This window comes from Rhinatrema bivittatum, chromosome 1 (genome assembly GCF_901001135.1).
Source record: "Rhinatrema bivittatum chromosome 1, aRhiBiv1.1, whole genome shotgun sequence".
In the NCBI taxonomy this organism is placed as follows: Eukaryota; Metazoa; Chordata; class Amphibia; order Gymnophiona; family Rhinatrematidae; genus Rhinatrema; species Rhinatrema bivittatum.
The window spans coordinates 488,094,075-488,111,791 of NC_042615.1; the positions used below are offsets into that span (position 1 = coordinate 488,094,075).

Below are 17,717 nucleotides of genomic sequence, written 5' to 3' on the forward strand. Positions count from 1 at the left end.
CTCTGGTTGTTAAAGTGAACACATACTTTTAGGCAACTGAAAATCCTCTTGGGTAGATGCAGCAAGTCTTCCCACCTAAATCTGAACTAAAATCCAATATGCTTTAGGTCCTTTTTTTTAATGGATTATCATATATAGTAAAAAAAAAATAAAATAATAATTAATTTCAGGTATTCTGACTTGGCCATTAGAAACTGGGCTGAATATAAAGACCAATTATATCTTGACCTAGGTGGGACAAGCAGCGTATTCTGCCTCCAAGGGAGCGATTGTCGGCATGACCTTGCCTGTGGCCCGGGATCTGGCTCCCATGGGGATACGTGTGGTTACCATTGCACCAGGTACGTTTCCTGGGACTCTCTGAATCTCAGTTCTAACTCCGAGCTGTGGAAGGACAGGGGTGCTTTGCATTCACTTCCCTGTAAATATTTTCATGCTTATAGGTGATGGGAAATTTCAGGGCATGAAGAGGGGCATTGTAAAGATGCAAAATGTTATACAGACTCATCCTGCTTGGCATAGAAGAATTATTTAGATATTTTAAGCAAAATGGATAGTATCTAACTAGTTTTTTAAATGTTTAATTTTAAATGCAATTTCTATTACCGATGCTTAATGTGAGATGTAAACCGACGTGATATGTTTTTACATGAATGCCGGTATATGAAAACAAATAAATAAATAGAAGAAGATAGGATCAGGAGATGTCACTGGCACTGCCCACTCATGCATCATTCCACCCTCTCTTTTCTTTACTCTTACCAGGTCTGTTTGCGACTCCATTGCTGGCAGGGCTGCCCGAGAAGGTCAGGACTTTCCTGGCCAGGCAGGTGCCCTTCCCCAGCCGGTTGGGAAATCCTGGGGAGTACGCACACCTGGTGCAGGCCATCATAGAAAATCCCATGATGAACGGAGAGGTGATACGACTGGACGGTGCGATCCGCATGCAGCCCTGAGACCCGCAGAAGATCTCTGGTACAGCCACAGGATACGGGACTAGCATCAACTGGACCAGTCTCTGGTGCTGTCGGAGGCCCTTCTCTGCTCTCTCCACAGGAAGCCAAGGAGATTGGGCCCCTCATTTCCCTACCTTCCAGGGAAGTGCATCCTCCCTGATTCTGCTGATTGATTGGTAGATGATGTAAACTGTAATGATACGCAGCTGAATGTGAACATGCAGCAGGACTACTAGTGTTGCAGTTTGTCTAATCAGGATACATGGAAAATCAACTCTAATAAAGTCGCATCTCAGAAGCTCAGGCTAAGGCCATGCCATATATTTGATGCTGTGTGTGGGGAAGGTGGAGAGAAGGGCAGAAGGAATTCTGATGGGGGGGGCAATAGAGGAAGGGCAGAAGGACTGTTGGATGATCTTTGCAATAGGGAGGGGGGTATTACAGGCTCCTAGACCTCTCGTTGCAGAATAGGGCTGGAAGGCGGTTACTGTTGTGCTATTACTTTCCCACTACGTTCCTTCTGTGTCGCCTCCTGTTGTCTTCATTGATTTTTTTTCTACCTTGCCAGCTGCTGGTTGTATAGTCCAGGCCCTAACTCAGCTGCTTCTTGAGGGCCTGCATCTGTTGATCCAACCCCAACACAGCACATGCTGCCATATTCGTTGTTGCTCCCCCTGCCTCTCAGCCCCTGGGGTTAAGGAGACAGGGGCCAGCTTTAGCAGCGGTGGCACCCTATGCGAACACCTAAAGTAGTGTTCTCCCTGGCTGGGGCTGGCAGAAGAAGGATCACCCCAGCAGTGTTGCATGGCAGTATGCCTTCAAATTTGCAGTGCCCTGTACAACTGCACAAGTCGCACAATCCTAAAAGCAGAATAGAATGTTAGGGACTTCCCAGTACCCCTCCCCCCTCCCACCCCCTTTACCCGATAGAGAGGAGTTAAGTAAAAGAAAGTGAGATAGGAGAAGTTATTTTCTTACATATATGTAAGAGGTTCTAGGTGAGCATTGCAGCGTATCTACACATGCATGTACATGACACTCATGCAAAGGAGGGGGAGTGGTGGCATCAGCACTGCAGAGCCAGTGGTTCTGCCAGTAGCAGAAAGACTGGTGGAGTTTCCCAGGCCCCCACCAGCACAAACTGAGGAGTGGTGATGTCAGTGTTGGAAGGTCTGCTGCGGGGCGTAAGAGAGAGAGAGGCATGGCAACCTTGAAAGAGCCAGCGGGCCTTTCCCAGCCTCATCAATAGAAATTTAAAAAGGTGCCGTGGTCCCGGACGTAGAAGGATGCTTGGGGGTGATCAAGCCCCATCCAGCAGCAGGGAAAAAGGAGATCCGAGCCTGAGATGGGAGAGGGAGGTGGTGAGAGGGACAAAGGGAAAGTTCTAGGGGGGAATGTGCAAATCCTCACCAGACACGCACACTCAAAGCACCCCGCATACACCCTGCTCCTGCCACATGCACATTCCCCCCTATACACACACACCCTCTCCACTCATACACATCTCACCCATATGGAGACCCATCACCACCACCTGAAATTACCCTCTAAAAAAAAAAAAAGCCCCCTCAAAACACTTTCACACTACCACCCCCACCTCACCCTACACACTCAGCCCCTCTCACGCATATGTACGCCCCAGCTCCACACTCACAAGAGGGAAGGAGAAAGAGATTGGGGTGTTGCCCCCACACCCAACTCCTACTGCTTACTCCCTTCACTCCACACAACCCAGCACCCCCACCCAGACAGAGGAGGAGAGAAGTGGAATGTGTGAGGGCAAAAGAGTAGGTGTACTAAACCACAGACACCCCAATCATTCCTCGAGAACCAAATATACAGCCCCCCCCCCGCCCCCCCTCTATATCACTCTCACTAACCTATAAAACTTACACTGCCATGCCCTCCCACACACAGAGAGGAAAGGATAGAGGGAGAATGGAGAGGGGATCAAAGTGGAAGGGGGAGAGTGCATGTACTATACAATTCACTCTCTCCACTCACACCAACCCTCTAACACACACTCCCCCAAACACACAGGGCCAAATATTCAGCTGGCAGATAGCTGGATAAGTAGGACTTATCTGGCTACCTAGCGCCTGCTGAATATCTGCTTAAGATGTAGAGAGGCAAACCAAGGGTGAACAAAGACACACTGAAGACACTGGATGAAATGAGGCAAGGCTGGAGGCAGGAATCAGGGACACTGGCCAGATGTGCTGCTAGGCAGGTGACCCATTGTTGATGCATCTGATGTTCCTCTAGAGGAGCCTTAACTAGCAGTGGGCTGGTGATGTCATCAGAAAGGGCAGTGGCCAGGTTCCTGCCATGGGCCCTTTAAACATGGGGCTGGCAGGCCTATGAGAGGCTGGGAAGAGCGAGTGTCGGTGGTGTCACATGATGCATGGAGTTGTGTCCTGAGGCCTTGATGCTGGCAATGTCCCAGCCATGAAATGTTGTCGCCAGTGTCGGAGGTGAGTAAGGCAGCTCACGGGGTGATTCCATGAGCCACAGCATGTAACAACAGGACAAGTTATCCAGCTAACTTTAGCTGAATAACTTGTCCACTAACTGGCTTACTGAATATTGGGCTCGTTGAGATCAGTATTCAAAAGCCATTTAGATGGATAACTGAAAAGTTATCCATCTAAATGGCTAACTGGTAATATTAAAAGCCGTTATGCGATTAGAATTTAGCTGCATAAGTGTTTGCACCGTTGAATATTGACCTCGTGTCAGCTATTATTCATATAGATATTCATTGAAACACAGTAATCTAAGCATGTGGTAATGAGGCAGTGGAGAATAGTAATCAAATCATTTTTCTCAAGCAAAGGACTAATGTGAGATTTCCACATAAGGCAGCTGTCTTGGAACACTCTCAGAGCACGGACTTGGCATTTAACTGATTTCAAGATCCTTGTACACAGAAAGGCCAGCCAGCCCTAGTCTATCTGAGCTCCTCAACTCTAAAACATCTGTTTTAGTTTAATGTCTGCAGTCCAGATCTTAGAGATATGGGGTAGATTGTAAAAGGTGCACGCACATGGACTCGCAGATGTTATAAAATCCATGGGCGCATGTCGGGCGATGCGCACAAGGGGGTAGATTTTAAAAGAAGCGCGATCAGCCTACTTTTGCTTGCGCATCAGACTCAAGCAAAAGTACGCTGGATTTTAGTAGATACGCGCGGAGCCGCGCGTATCCACTAAAATCCTGGATCGGCGCGCGCAAGGCTATCGATTTTGTATAGCCTGCGCGCGCCGAGCCGCGCTGCCTCCCCCCGTTCCCTCCAAGGCCGCTCCGAAATCGGAGCGGCCTCGGAGGGAACTTTCCTTTGCCCTCCCCTCACCTTACCCTCCCTTCCCCTACCTAACCCACCCACCCGGCCCTGTCTACACCCCCCCCTTACCTTTGTCGGGGGATTTACGCCTCCCGGAGGGAGACGTAAATCCCCGCGCGCCAGCGGGCCTGCTGCGCGCCGGGCCGCGACCTGGGGGCGGGTACGGAGGGCGCGGCCACGCCCCCGGACCGCCCCGGGCCGTAGCCACGCCCCCGTACCCGCCCCCAAAACGCTGCCGACATGCCCCCGAAACGCCGCGACGACCGGGCCCGCCCCCCCGACACGCCCCCGACACGCCCCCCTCCGAAAACCCCGGGACGTACGCGAGTCCCGGGGTCTGCGCGCGCCGGTAGGCCTATGTAAAATAGGCTTACCGGCGCGCAGGGCCCTGCTCGCGTAAATCCGCCCGGTTTTGGGCGGATTTACGCGAGCAGGGCTCTGAAAATCCGCCCCAAGGGGTGGGATTTTAGTAAGTTACGAGCGGTGATGCAATCAGGCCTTCCCCCATTCCCTCCCAGTCCGCTCCAACTGTCAGCATGTGCTGTCCCAGCCGGCCTCCGCCCTACCCCTCCCCGTCCAGACCACACCCCCGGCCCACCCCCTTTTCAGGACCTGGCACTTGTGCGCATATCGGCAGTTACATGCATGGCAAGGCCTTTTTGAAAATGTGCGCAGGGCCCGGCCACGTGCATAACTGCCAGTATTTGCACGTGTGGCTGTTCTAAAATTCAGCTGATATTGCTCAAGTTGCCCTCTTGCCATCTCCCCATTCTCTTTACCTAAGCTGAATGACAAGTACAATTGCTTCTTATCCCATGTCTTTTAAATTTCCTGAGGAACCACTCATGAGGAACTTTGTCAGATGCCTTCTGTAAATTCTGGCACACTCTATTGACTGGCTTGCCCTTATCTACATTTATTTACATCTTCAAAAAATTCTAATAGATTGGTAAGGAGGCAAGAATACATGTTTCTGAATACATGTTGGCTCTTTCTCATTAAGCCATATCTATTCATATAACCAGCAATTCTGTCCTTAATAGCTTCTAATGTTTTGCCAAGCACTAAAATCAAGCTCATTGCTCTATAGTTTCCCAAATCTCCCCTTGAGCCCTTTTAAAAAATTGGCATTACAAGGGTCACCCTCCAGTCTTCAGGCACAGTGATTGATTTTAATGATAGATTATAGATTACTAGTACAGTTTCATATTTGAGTTCTTCTAGAACTCTACAGTAAATGTTATCTGGGCCTGTATTACATCTTCTAAGTTCACAGCATAGTCCTTTCAGAAGGATTATGCTTTTTTTGAATGTCTGAATCATCATCTTCAAAGATTGTTACTGGCATGGGTTTCTCCCAAATATTCTCAGTAAAGACTAAAATACTCATTTAGTTTTTATGCTTTGGCCATAGTAACATAATGAATTACAGCAGATAAAGACCAAACAGTCCATCCAGTCTGCTCAACAGCAGTTTTTGGTAATAATTGCCGTTCCTTGCAGATTACCCCCATTCCTTCTGTTAAGGGTAGTAACTGCTGCTCCATGTCTGCCATTCCATGCAGGTTATCTCCTTGCCTTGTTAAGGGGGGTAGTAACTGCTACTCCGTGCAGGCAGGGCCAGTGAAAGCACTAGGCAGACTAAGTGGCCACCTAGAGTGCCATGGCCCGGAGGGTGCTGGCAATGCTGACCTGGAACAGGACACAGTGTCCCTTGTCCATGTGTTTGAGAAGAAAGACAGGCCATTGCTTCCACTGTCAACGAGGATTAGCAATGGTGTGGGAGATAAGCAGGCTGCAGAGTCAGCCCCAAGAAGCACGTGTGGCTTCTTGGGGCTCGTACCACAGGAGGAAGCTGAAGACCAGAGTAGGGCTGGTCTCCATTCCTGCAGCCTGAAGATGCAGAGTGGCGGGAAGAAGCAAGAGGCCAGAGTAGGGTTGACCCTTGTCACCACCGCCTGAAGGAACAATGCAGCAAAGGAGCAGGAGGCCAGAGCTGAGTTCCCCTGACCTGACCCAAAGAAGAAATTGATCTGTAGGTGGGGTGATTGAAGGAGGAGGAGGAGGTTGCTACTGCTGCTGCCCTGACTTGTGTTTTCAAGTTTCAGAGGGGAGAATAAAGTGAATGAGAGAGGGAGTGTGTATGCATATTTGTGTGTGTGTGTGTGTGAGAGAGAGAGAGACTGCTGGAGTGAGAGGTTTGTATGTGAGCATGTTTCTATGAATGAGAAAGCAGGTGTATGTGTGTGAGCAAGAGAAAAGGGGATGTGTCTGAGCATGTGTGTGAGAGAAGTTTTAAATTGTGTGAGCACGTATTTGTGAGTGAGCGAGCAGGTGTATGTATGTGAGCGTGTAAGCATATGTGTATCTATTTTGCCCTCGAACCTTACTAATCTTTTCAGTCAGTAACCCCACACATGCCGCCAGACTAGGCCATGCCTCTTCACTAGTAAGAGCAGGGATCCAGTGACCAGAGTTTTGGTGTGCACTTAAAGCTGAACCAAGGTTACTGCCACCCAGTCAACCACCATTCTCTGCTGCTCTGCTCTTTTTCCATGCAGCCCCATTACTGACTCTCTACGATGACATGGCCTCAGGTGACTCAAAATTCTTCCATGCAGCATCTATCCAAACCAGCAATTTCACAGGATTATAATAAGCAAAAACACATTTGTTTGTCGTGGAGCTGCTTCTTCATCCAAGCATATTCAGCCTTCTTTTTCAAAGTAGTCACATTGTAGTCTGGAACGATTGCCATGCGGTGTCCATGATAGCTTAACTGGCCCATGTCTCGTGCTTTACATAGCACCCATTCCTTTGTTTGGAATTGGTGAAAATGAATGATGAAAGCCTGCAGTACGTTATTGTTTGAATGGTTCCCTCCGGGAACCTGATGCCACCGATCAATTTCAAGGCATGGGTCATTTGCTCCTGGGCTGAGGACCTCTTGAAAATAACTCTCCAAAAACTCCTGTGCATTTTGCCCTTCCTCCTTCTCTGGGATCCCAACCTGCACATTGGATTGGCAAGAAAGGTGCTCGAGATCAACTACCTTGTCTTCAAGCAACTTTATTTGTTTTTTTAAGTCCAGCTATTGAGTTAGCAGAGTAGGATTCCCAGTCCCCCACTGCTAACACCAAGTTCTTGAGCTTCTTCACTCTGGGGCACATGGAGTGCATTTGGGCCTTTATTTCTTCAATGAAGGCTTTCATCAAACCCAAATCTTTATTTACTTTGAACCTCAGTCCTCTCAGTTCCTTTAGGATTGTTGCCATTGTGCCTTGCTCCAGACTCTGTCAAATCTCCCCCTTTCAGCTTTCTCCTTTGCAACAGCAGGAGCAATGTCCAACTCACCTGCCTCCCGATAGAAGTCAGTGATGGTCCTATCCCAAGTATTGAATGTGCACGTGAGAGACATCGTTTGCCAGTTTTTCCTCTATCCCGATCAGGTCACCAAAAAATTGTGACCCGCAGCTGAAGGGTGAGACTATCCAGCCCCCCCTTATCAATCTTTTTTTAAGCTGGGGGTCGGGAGCAGAATAAATGATGATATTAGCTCCCCAGTGACACAGCTTCAACAAAATGTGTCCAAAGTCATGAATGTTCAACAGCGCTCTAAGTGGGTTTTGACAAGAATCTCATTGCTGGTCAAAAAACAGAAGCCAGTCTTAGCCGAAGCTACTGTAATTGCCTCTGCTGCTGTCTTACACAAAATCTTTGTCACGACTGAAGTTGTTATTGTTGCTGCTGAAGTTGCTGTAGCACTATCAGACACTGTCTGTAGTTAGTTATCATATGGATGGATTTTTACATCTTTCTGATAACATTTTTGAAAATAAGTATGCATGTGAGATACTGAAAAGGACTGGAGAGCAGTACTTTGGTTTTTAATGGACTTCATTGTTTCATTGATTTTGAACATAAGAATTGCCATGCTGAGTCAGACCAAAGTCCATCTTCAAGTCCAGCATCCTGTCTCCAATAGTGGCCAATCCAGGTTACAAGTACCTGCAAATCCCATCAAGTAGATCTGATTCATGTTACTTACTCCCAGGGATAACAATAGCTTTCTTTAGCTTTTTGGCTAAAAATGTGTTATGGACTTTTCCTCCAGGAACTTGTCCAAACATCTTTTAAAACGCACTATGCTAGTTACCTTGATCATGTCCTCTGGTAACAGATTCCACAGTTTGATAGTGCGCTAAGTGAAAAAGTACTTTCTATGATCTGTTCTGCATAGAGATGTGAATTGTGTGCCAGATCGTCTTAACGATCAGATTCGGCTGGGGGGGGGGGGGAGGGGGGGAATCTGATCGTTAAGATATGTGAATTGGAATCGTTTCCAATTCACATCGCTAATTTTTTTTTGCACCGCTAAAAAAAAATAAAATTGTTTTTGCACCGCTAAAAAAAAACAACCCACCCAACCCTTTAAATCGACCCCACCCTCCCGACCCCCCCAAAACCTTTTAAAGTTACCTGGTGGTCCAGGGGGGCCTCGGGGAGAGATCCAGGGGGGCCTCGGGGAAAGATTTCCCGTTCCCAGGCATCACCTGTTCTAAAAAAAAAAATGGCGCCGATGCCCCTTTGCCCTTACCATGTGACAGGGTATCCGTGCCATTGGCCGGCCAGCTTTACTCATCAGCCCCTATTATACTATGCTCTATAATAGGGGCTGATGAGTAAAGCTGGCCGGTGCCATCTTTAAAGATGGCGCCGGCCATCCAGTGCTCCTACCATGTGACAGGGGCCGGCCAATGGCACAGATACCCTGTCACATGGTAAGGGCAAAGGGGCATCGGCGCCATTTTTTTTTTTTTTTTTTAGAACAGCTGATGCCCATGCACCACTAACAATCATGGTACACCTAACCAGACCAATGATCGAGAACATTCAATGGTGGCTCTCTCCCAACAACCTATCCACAGGAGCTCCCTTCCAAGTGCCTCCTCATCAGCTAATACTCATGATAGGGAGGGAGGAAGACTCAGATCCAATGTCATGAAGTATTTCTTCACGGAGAGGGTAGTGGATGCCTGGAACGCCCTTCCGGAGGAAGTGGTGAAGACCAAAACTGTGAAGGGTTTCAAAGGGGCGTGGGATAAACACTGTGGATCCATAAAGTCTTGAGGATGTGAATGAAGAGAAGAGGCAGGGGGTGGCTTGCGGGAATGACTGCTACTACCTGGTGATTAATACCCTTATTCAAAAAACATGCACACGGTTAATGCGACTCCAACATTGCTGTATGCTTCAATGGCAAGAGGAAATGTGGGAAAAAGGATTTGCATTCACAAATAAGCGTGGGAGTAGCTTGCTTGTTGCGGTGGTTACTACCCCAAACCAAATAAGCCTGCTACTTCACTTTCAATGCATATCCAATGTAGCTCTCTGCTTTAATGGCAGGGGGAATGAAGATAAGAGGATTTACATTCAGACAACTACCAACAAGGACTGAATTGCATAGTCTGGGTAAACAAATAAGCGTGGGAGTAGCTTGCTTGTTGAGGTGGTTATTACCCCGAACCAATTAAGCCTGATACTTCATTTTGAATACATATACAGCGCAGCTCACTGCCTCAACGGCGGGGGTGTGTGTGAAGAAAAGAGGATTTATATTCAGACAACAACCAACCAACAAGGACCCAGGTTGGGTAAACAAATAAGTGTGGGAGTAGCTTGCTTATTGTGGCGGTTACCTCCCCTAACCAATTAGGCTTGATACTTCACTTTGATGCAGCTCCAGCACTGCTCTCTACATCAATGGCGGGGGTGAAAAGAAATTAGAACCAAAAAGTTACCAATAAGGGCCCTGACCTCAGCGGTCAGAGTAACAAGTATGAGAAAAATAAGTGCGAAAGCTTGCTGGGCAGACCAGATGGGCCGTTTGGTCTTCTGCCGTCATTTCTATGTTTCTGTGTTTCTATGTTCTAATCATGCAAGGCATGCTTCACCTCCGACCGCCAGTGACAAGGCCACCTGTACCTTGGGACCTTAACATTATCCTAGAACAGCTAATGATGTCTCCCTTTGTGCATTTACAGACTTGCCGTGTAAAGTACCTCACCTGGAAAACGGTATTCCTGGTAGCCATCACATTGGCTAGGAGAGTCAGTGAATTGCAAGCCTTGGTTCACTATCCTCCTTACTTAGAGTTTTACCACAACAAGGTTACCCTTCGACCTCATCCCACCTTCCTTCCCAAGGTGGTATTCGCTTTTCATCTTAATCAGACCATCACTTTACCAATCTTCAGGCCGAAGCCTCGTCACAATGAGCGAGACCACCTCCTGCACTCGCTAGACTGTAAACGAGCTCTGGCTTACTATAAACAAAGAACTCAATCTCCTTCAAGACCTTCTCAGCTCTGCCTTTCCTTTAACCCGAACAACCCTGGTCAACCAGTCTCTAAAATAACTATTGCCAGATGATTGTCACAATGCATTCAGTTTTGCTATGAAAAGCGTTTAATTAAACCCGACAAGAAACCTCATGCCCATCAGATACGAGCCACAGCAGATTCAGTTGCCCAGTTAAAGAAGGTTCCATTACTGGACATCTGCAAAGCAGCTACTTGGTCCTCCATTCATACTTTCCCATTGCATTATTGTCTGCAGCAACAAGAGGCCTCTGATGCGGCAATGGGCTCAGCAGTCTTGTCAAACCTTCAACACCGATAAGACTATCTACTCTTTCTATGGGTTAGTGTCCTGAACTTCTAACACGTAATTACATGGACACAACCCAGAAGCTTGGGACTCCCAGACAGCATAGCTAATTCAGCCCTGTTATCGACAGGAAAAAGCAAGTTTGCTTACCGTAAATGGTGTTTCCGTAGATAGCAGGTTGAATTAGCAATGCGATCCCACCCACCTCCCTAGACAGTCGCACAAAGGACAGCTTAGCTACAAAGAGACTGAGGGGAGGACGTACATTTGCGCAGGAAGACGACCGCACAGAGTCAAAGCTCTGTGACTCACTGAGGAAAACTCTGCCTACACGTGCATGCTCCCAGACAGCATGGCTAATTCATCCTGCTATCTACGGAAACACCGTTTACGGTAAGCAAACTTGCTTTTACCTACAGAATCAAGGATTCTTGCATCTTTTCCCAGAGAAGTATTTGAATATGTTTTATTTTTCATCACTTTCTTCATTGCTGTTTCAACAATGAGAGATTCATGTGGTATTATGGCCTGGGTATTTTTACAATGGGTATTTCAGATCTGTATTCTTTGCCACTGGAGATATACTGCTTTGGTGGCTATATAGATTATAGTACGCTCTTTAACACTGCAATATTTTTTTCTTCAACTTGCAAACTGAAGTGAATAGCTTTTGACATTTTTTGTATGAAGGTTGGATAAGTAGTGTTCTCATGATGAGATGATGCTCTGTTTGGTTCTGTAGAAAGGTCTGACAGAGAATCAGGGGAATTGTTTTGAGATATGTATTGCAAAGAATTATCAGAAATATGGAAATCTAAAATCAGAGGTTTATATGATGTAGACCTGAATTCCATGTTCTCCTATAATGAGAGATCTTTAAGTTTTTCTGACTCTTCTTTTTTTTATAAAAGAGGAGTCAAGGAGCTTAGATATCAATTCCTCCTTTAAATGTTCCAAATTTGGTCTTCTGAACGCTGGTGAAGATCTGGGTCACTAGACATCCTCTGATGGAGTTAGGTAGACCCTCACAAGGAATAGCTGATGTGTAGGACCTGAAGCAGCATGTTGTAGCACGAGGTGGAGGCATGGTCTGGCAGACTGAGATGGGACAGGCAGTGTTCATACAATCCGAGGTGAAGGCAAGCAGCATTCAGGCACAGGCAAGAGACAATCCAAGGTCAGTGCAGACAGCAAGCAGTATGAGGTAGGGAACAAGGCTGAGTCACAAGAACTAGTTAGAACCGAAACAGCAAAGAGACACAGGAGCAGGAAACAAGACCTGTTGCTAAGGCACCCGGTGGGTGGAATTGGCTTCTATATATATACAGGAGTATGCTGACATCAACAGCCAGTGCCACAGGAAATTCAGGAAGTCAGGCCTATAAAACCCGGTAGTGTGCACCAGATAGCGTGAGATGTAGAGCAGAAGCCAGATGATGGGAGCCATGTTGAAGGATCTCAACAGGCTGCAGGTTTCAGTGTTGAAACCTGGATCACTTGGCAGGAGTGAAAGGTCAACGGTATGTTACATTGATTTTCCTGTTTTTTTGTCTTCTGCTTCAATGCCACTGATGATAGTGCTGATGTCCTGTTTATTTTAGGTGCCACAGAATGAATCTGCTTAGAACTGACTGCATCAATTATTATCAGCACCAATGAATCTGCGCCAGTGTGCATCAGCGCCAATTTTCCTATCTGCACTGTTTTGTTGCTGAAGGTTTTCACCTTTTCTATTTGTGCTGATAAGTTACTGAGATTTTTTGGAACCTGAGAATACTAATGACAGAGAATGACACTGCTTCAAACAATGATGTTTACATCAACACTGATCTGATGAGCTTTTTAGCTCATACTGCAACTTAAGGGCCCAATAAATAAGTGCTCTTGAGGATATTCTGCCACAGGGGCCTCATGAGCTCTGACATGATCTGGTTCAAGACACTGCAGAATTAAGGTGCTGGTCCATTGTAGACATTTTATGGTGGCAATTCTCACACTTTTTAAAAGGAGATTTCCCTTTCCTTTCCGATGCCACTGAAGCCATTGATTAAACTTAAAACTAGTGAACATATATAGAGAGAGTTTAACTGGACAAAGTCTACATGGATTTAGTCAAGGGAAGTCTTGCCTCATCAATTTACTACATTTTTTGAAGGCATGAATAAACATGGATAAACATGAGCCAGCTGATATAGTGTAATTGGATTTTCAGAAAGCATTTGACAAAGTACCTCATGCGAGACTCTTGAGGAAATTGAAAAGTCATGGGATAGGAGGCAATGTTTATATTGTGGATTGAGAACTGGTTAAAAGATAGAAAACAGAGTAGAGCTAAATGGTCAGTTTTCTCAATGGAGAAAGGTGACTAGTAGAGTGCCTCAGGGCTCTGTACTAGGACTACTGCTTTTTAACATTTTCATAAATGACCTACAAATGGGAACGACAAGTGAGGTGAACAAATCTGCTGATACAAAATTATTCAAAGTTGCTAAATCACAAGAGGACTATGACAAATTGCAAGAGGAACTTGCAAGACTGGCAGACTGGGCATCCAAATGGCAGGTGACATTTAATGTGGACAAATGCAAAGTGATGCATGTAGGAAACAGCAACCCAAATTATAGCTAAGCAATGCATGGCTCCACATTGGGAGTCACCACCCAGGAAAAGAATCTAGGCATTATCATAGATATGTTGAAATCCTCTACTCACTTTCGGGCCAATGCAATACAATGCACTCGGCCGAGCGCACTGGTTAACCCGTGGTTGGATGCGCTTCCACAACCTCTTATGCAATAAGGGGATTAGCATGTCCAACCCTTCCCGTGAAGCTAATAGCACTCATAACAGTAAATTCATATTGATGAGACTATTAACTATTATCTCCCGATGCAAAACAAAAATGTGCACCCGATGTGCACATTTTTACCCTCGGAAATTAACGCCTGCCCCAGAGCAGGCGTTAAGTTCTGACGAGCCTCTAAAGTTGACAGAAAAGCAGAAAATAGTTTTTCTGTAGTTCCTCTGACTTAATATTGTAGTGATATTAAGTCGGAGGAACTGAAAAAAGGAGTTAGGTAAAAAAAAGAAATTAAAAAAAAAAGTGTGCTGCATCTGTTTTCCTAACCTGCTGACGGCACCTCTCCTGGGCACCCATCGCCGAGGAGGCGCTAGGGGCACGCAATTTCCCCTAGCACCTCCTTTTTACTGCAGCAGCCCATTTGCAAATTGCATTGACACCTTAGAGAGGTTGATTGGCGCACGTTAGGAGAGCAGGCGATCAATCATGAGCGTCCGTCTTCCGTGCACCAATATTGCATTGACCTGTTTGAGTATTGTGTTCGGTTCTGGTCACTGCATCTCAAAAAATATATAGGAGAATTAAAAAAGGTACAGAGAAGAGGGGATGAAATGATTCCCCTATGAGAAAAGGCTAAAGGGGCTAGGGCTCTTTAGTTTGGAGGAGAGATGGCTGAGGGGAGCTATGATAGCAGTCTAAAAAATGAGTGGAGTTAAATGGGTAAACGGTTTGTTTACTCTTTCAAAAAGTACAAAGACTAGGGGACATTCAATAAAGTTACTAGGTGATACGTTTAAGACAAATAGGAGAAAATATTTTTTTACTCAATGCATAATTAAACTCTGGAATTCGTTGCTGGACGATGTGGTGAAAGCTGTTAGTGTAGCTGGGTTTAAAATAAGTTTAGATAAGTTCCTGGAAGAAAAGTCCATAAATCATAATTAATGTGGACTTGGGGAAATCCACTGCTTATTCCTGGGATAATCAGCATGGAATTTATCGACCTTTTGGGATCCTGCCAGGTCTTGTCACCTGGATTGGCCACTGTTGGAAAAGGATACTGGGCTTAATAGACCTTTGGTCTGACCCCCTTATGAGGTTAAATCCATTTTTTTTTTTTAGAATCATGGTGATGCAGGGGAGAGAAATATGTGACCATTTGTGTAGGCAGATGAAAAAAGATTGAGGAAGAGGCACAGCGACACAAGCCCAGGAACTCCCATGAATGCCTAGAAGAAACAAAAAGGTTTCTGAACTAGGAGACAGTGAGAGCCAATTCGGTCCCATTGGATGACATCACCCATCTGCAGCGGCAGATTCCCAAAGACCGGCCCGGGGATTCGCTGCCCAGGCCAGCCCAGGAGATATCATGTTGTCTGCCGAGCACAGCTCTGTCACGGCCGCGCTCGGCAGACCACGTGACTAGCGCGACTGGCCCACCAGGGGATGCCCGATCCCCCAATAGGCCAATCCGCCCCTGCCCATCTGCGTAGCTTTTATGTTATGTTTGTCCATGACAATACATATACTGCATAGTGTTGCACTATTATGAGTCCTTTCTTACCATAATGCTTTTCCTTCTCATTGCAAGGAAGAATTTATCGTCAGTCAAACTGTGTAACAAAGGAGCCAGCGCTTTAGAATAAACTCTTTATTCTGTGCACCTGCAGCTAGTCATAGTAGATACAGCAAAAAGATGACACACAGCAAGTGTGGGGATGCTATTCACTGTCCTCTGGCTGTAGAATGCAATCAAGAGGGAAGACTGGGGGTGAGAGGTCTCTCTTGCCCCATCTAACGACTGCTGGTATTGAATTGGGTATAGTAATGTGCAGTGGGGTTGTTTACATACACCTCTTTGTCCAAGTACTCAAGTCTGCAAAACAAGAAAAAGACATGTTAGAGATAGATTCTCTTCCTATTCCTGCCTCATTGTGTCAGTCCTGCAATTTTACACTGTACTGCTATATCTACAGTTACTACGCAGCAGAACATTATTCAGTGTTACTCTTGCTTCCTGCATGTCCCTTCCCATAGTGCTCACTGTGCTTCCTGCGTGCTGCACCTCTTTCTATGTGCACCTCTGCTGCCTATGCTCTCTTCTCTTCACTGTACTTTATACTCCTTGAGGGCAATATTCAGACATAGCCAGCTAAGTAAGTTAGCCTAATAAGACTTATCCAGCTAACTTATATGGGATATTAAGCAGCACGGCAATGCTGCTGAATATCGCTGCTTATCCGGCTAAGTAGTGCCTCCCAGTTCTACCCAATGCCCACCCACTGACTATATGGCTAGCTACATATCTGGATAAGTCACTTATCTGGCTAAATGGTGACCGCTGAATGTAGCCGAATATTCTGTGGCCGCCACTTAGCTGGGTAAGGCCTACTTGAATATTGGCCTTCATGTGGTACTCACCATGCTTTGTGTCTGTCACTTCCCATGATATTATTCACAGTGGGGTAGATTTTTAAAAAAAGCGCATTCGCGTACTTTTGTTGGCGCACCAGGCTCAAACAAAAGTACGCTGGATTTTATAAGATACGCGCATAGCCGCGCGTATCTTATAAAATCCTGGATCGGCGCGCGCAAGGCTGTCGATTTTGGGGAGCCGGCGCGCGCCGAGCCGCGCAGCCTGCCTCCGTTCCCTCCGAGGCCGCTCCGAAATCGGAGCGGCCTCGGAAGGAACTTTCTTTCGCCTTCCCCTCACCTTCCCCTCCCTTCCCCTACCTAACACACCCCCCCGACCCTATCTAAACCCCCCCCCCACCTTTATCCATGGATTTACGCCTCCCGGAGGGAGACGTAAATCCACGCGCGCCAGCGGGCTGCTGGCGCGCCGAGACTCGACCCAGGGGCGGTTCCAGAGGGTGAGGCCACGCCCCCGGAATGCCCCGGGCCGAAACCACGCCCCCGGGCCCCCCAAAACGTCGCATCATTTGGCCCCGCCCCCGATACGCCCCAACACGCCCCCTTCAGAAAACCCCGGGACCTACACGCGTCCCGGGGCTCTGCGCGCGCCGGCGGCCTATGCAAAATAGGCGCGCCGGCGCGCAAGGCCCTGCTCGCGTAAATCCAGGCGGATTTACGCGAGCAGGGCTTTTAAAATCCGCCCGTATGGTTCCTGTGTGGTACTCACTGTGCTTCCTGCTTCCCCATATGTCTCTTCTAGGTACTCAGAATCATAGAAGATATCTGCTCATTTCCTTATGAATACCTGTGCAAGGGGAGGGGGTGGAGTGTCCCACGGCAGGAGACCCTGTGCTGGATTTTCTAGCTCTACTTGCCACTGCTTCTGTTGTGGGGTCCATACCGCAACATAGAGATGAGGGGGGGATACCATAACAGACAGCAGGTCTGGATTCAGGCATGCATTGGTGGCAACAACACTCTGGTGCCTATAAAAAATTTGTCGCAGGAGGCAGTTGCCTACATTTCCTATGCCTAAATCCAGGCCTGCTAAAAGGCACCCTTTCCCTTCATAAAGATAGCAAAGAAGACTGGGCCTAGCACTAATCCCTTTGCACCCTGCTGGTAATTTTCCTTCCATCACTGTTTCTGTTTCTCAATCAACTTCTCACAGTTTATAGTTTTTCTTCCAACTCCCGGACTGGATAGATGGTGTGTGTGAAACTGTCGAAAGGCTTTACTGAAATCCAGATAGACCCTATTTACTGCACCTTCTGATCTACTATGGTCTCGTCATCAAAGTAATCAATCTAGTTTCGTATGGCAAGATTTTCCCCTTGTGAAACTATGTTGCCTATGACCCTGTAACCCACTGGCTTCAAGATATTGCCAGGACTAGATTTAATAAGATGGCAATGGGAGAGGGGTCCCTCTCAGAAATACTGGCAGGATGCAGGGCAATGTTCACTTCCCTCCTTTGTCCTCCCCCGCCCTGGTCATCATTGGTGCAGGGGATCTGGTCCTCTCTTGCCCAGATC

At 46.9% G+C, this 17,717-nt stretch overlaps 2 protein-coding genes across 6 annotated transcripts in view; one reads left to right on the forward strand and one right to left on the reverse strand.

Annotated features, from left to right (window-relative positions):
* The window catches only part of HSD17B10 (hydroxysteroid 17-beta dehydrogenase 10), a 42,560-nt gene extending 41,301 nt beyond the window's left edge, over positions 1-1,259 (forward strand). For both annotated transcript variants that reach the window (XM_029608006.1, XM_029608007.1), the window contains exons 5-6: positions 233-341; positions 766-1,259. In XM_029608006.1, coding sequence (XP_029463866.1) covers positions 233-341; positions 766-956 — 300 coding nt within the window. In that variant the 3' untranslated portion in view covers positions 957-1,259. The remainder of the gene's footprint in view (positions 1-232; positions 342-765) is intronic.
* A 14,144-nt stretch (positions 1,260-15,403) lies between these two features.
* The window catches only part of RIBC1 (RIB43A domain with coiled-coils 1), a 51,170-nt gene continuing 48,856 nt past the window's right edge, over positions 15,404-17,717 (reverse strand). For 3 of the 4 annotated variants that reach the window (XM_029608008.1, XM_029608009.1, XM_029608010.1), the window contains exon 8: positions 15,505-15,643. In XM_029608008.1, coding sequence (XP_029463868.1) covers positions 15,562-15,643 — 82 coding nt within the window. In that variant the 3' untranslated portion in view covers positions 15,505-15,561. Of the gene's footprint in view, positions 15,644-17,717 lie in introns of all 4 variants that reach the window. The other variant, XM_029608011.1, reaches the window with a different exon arrangement.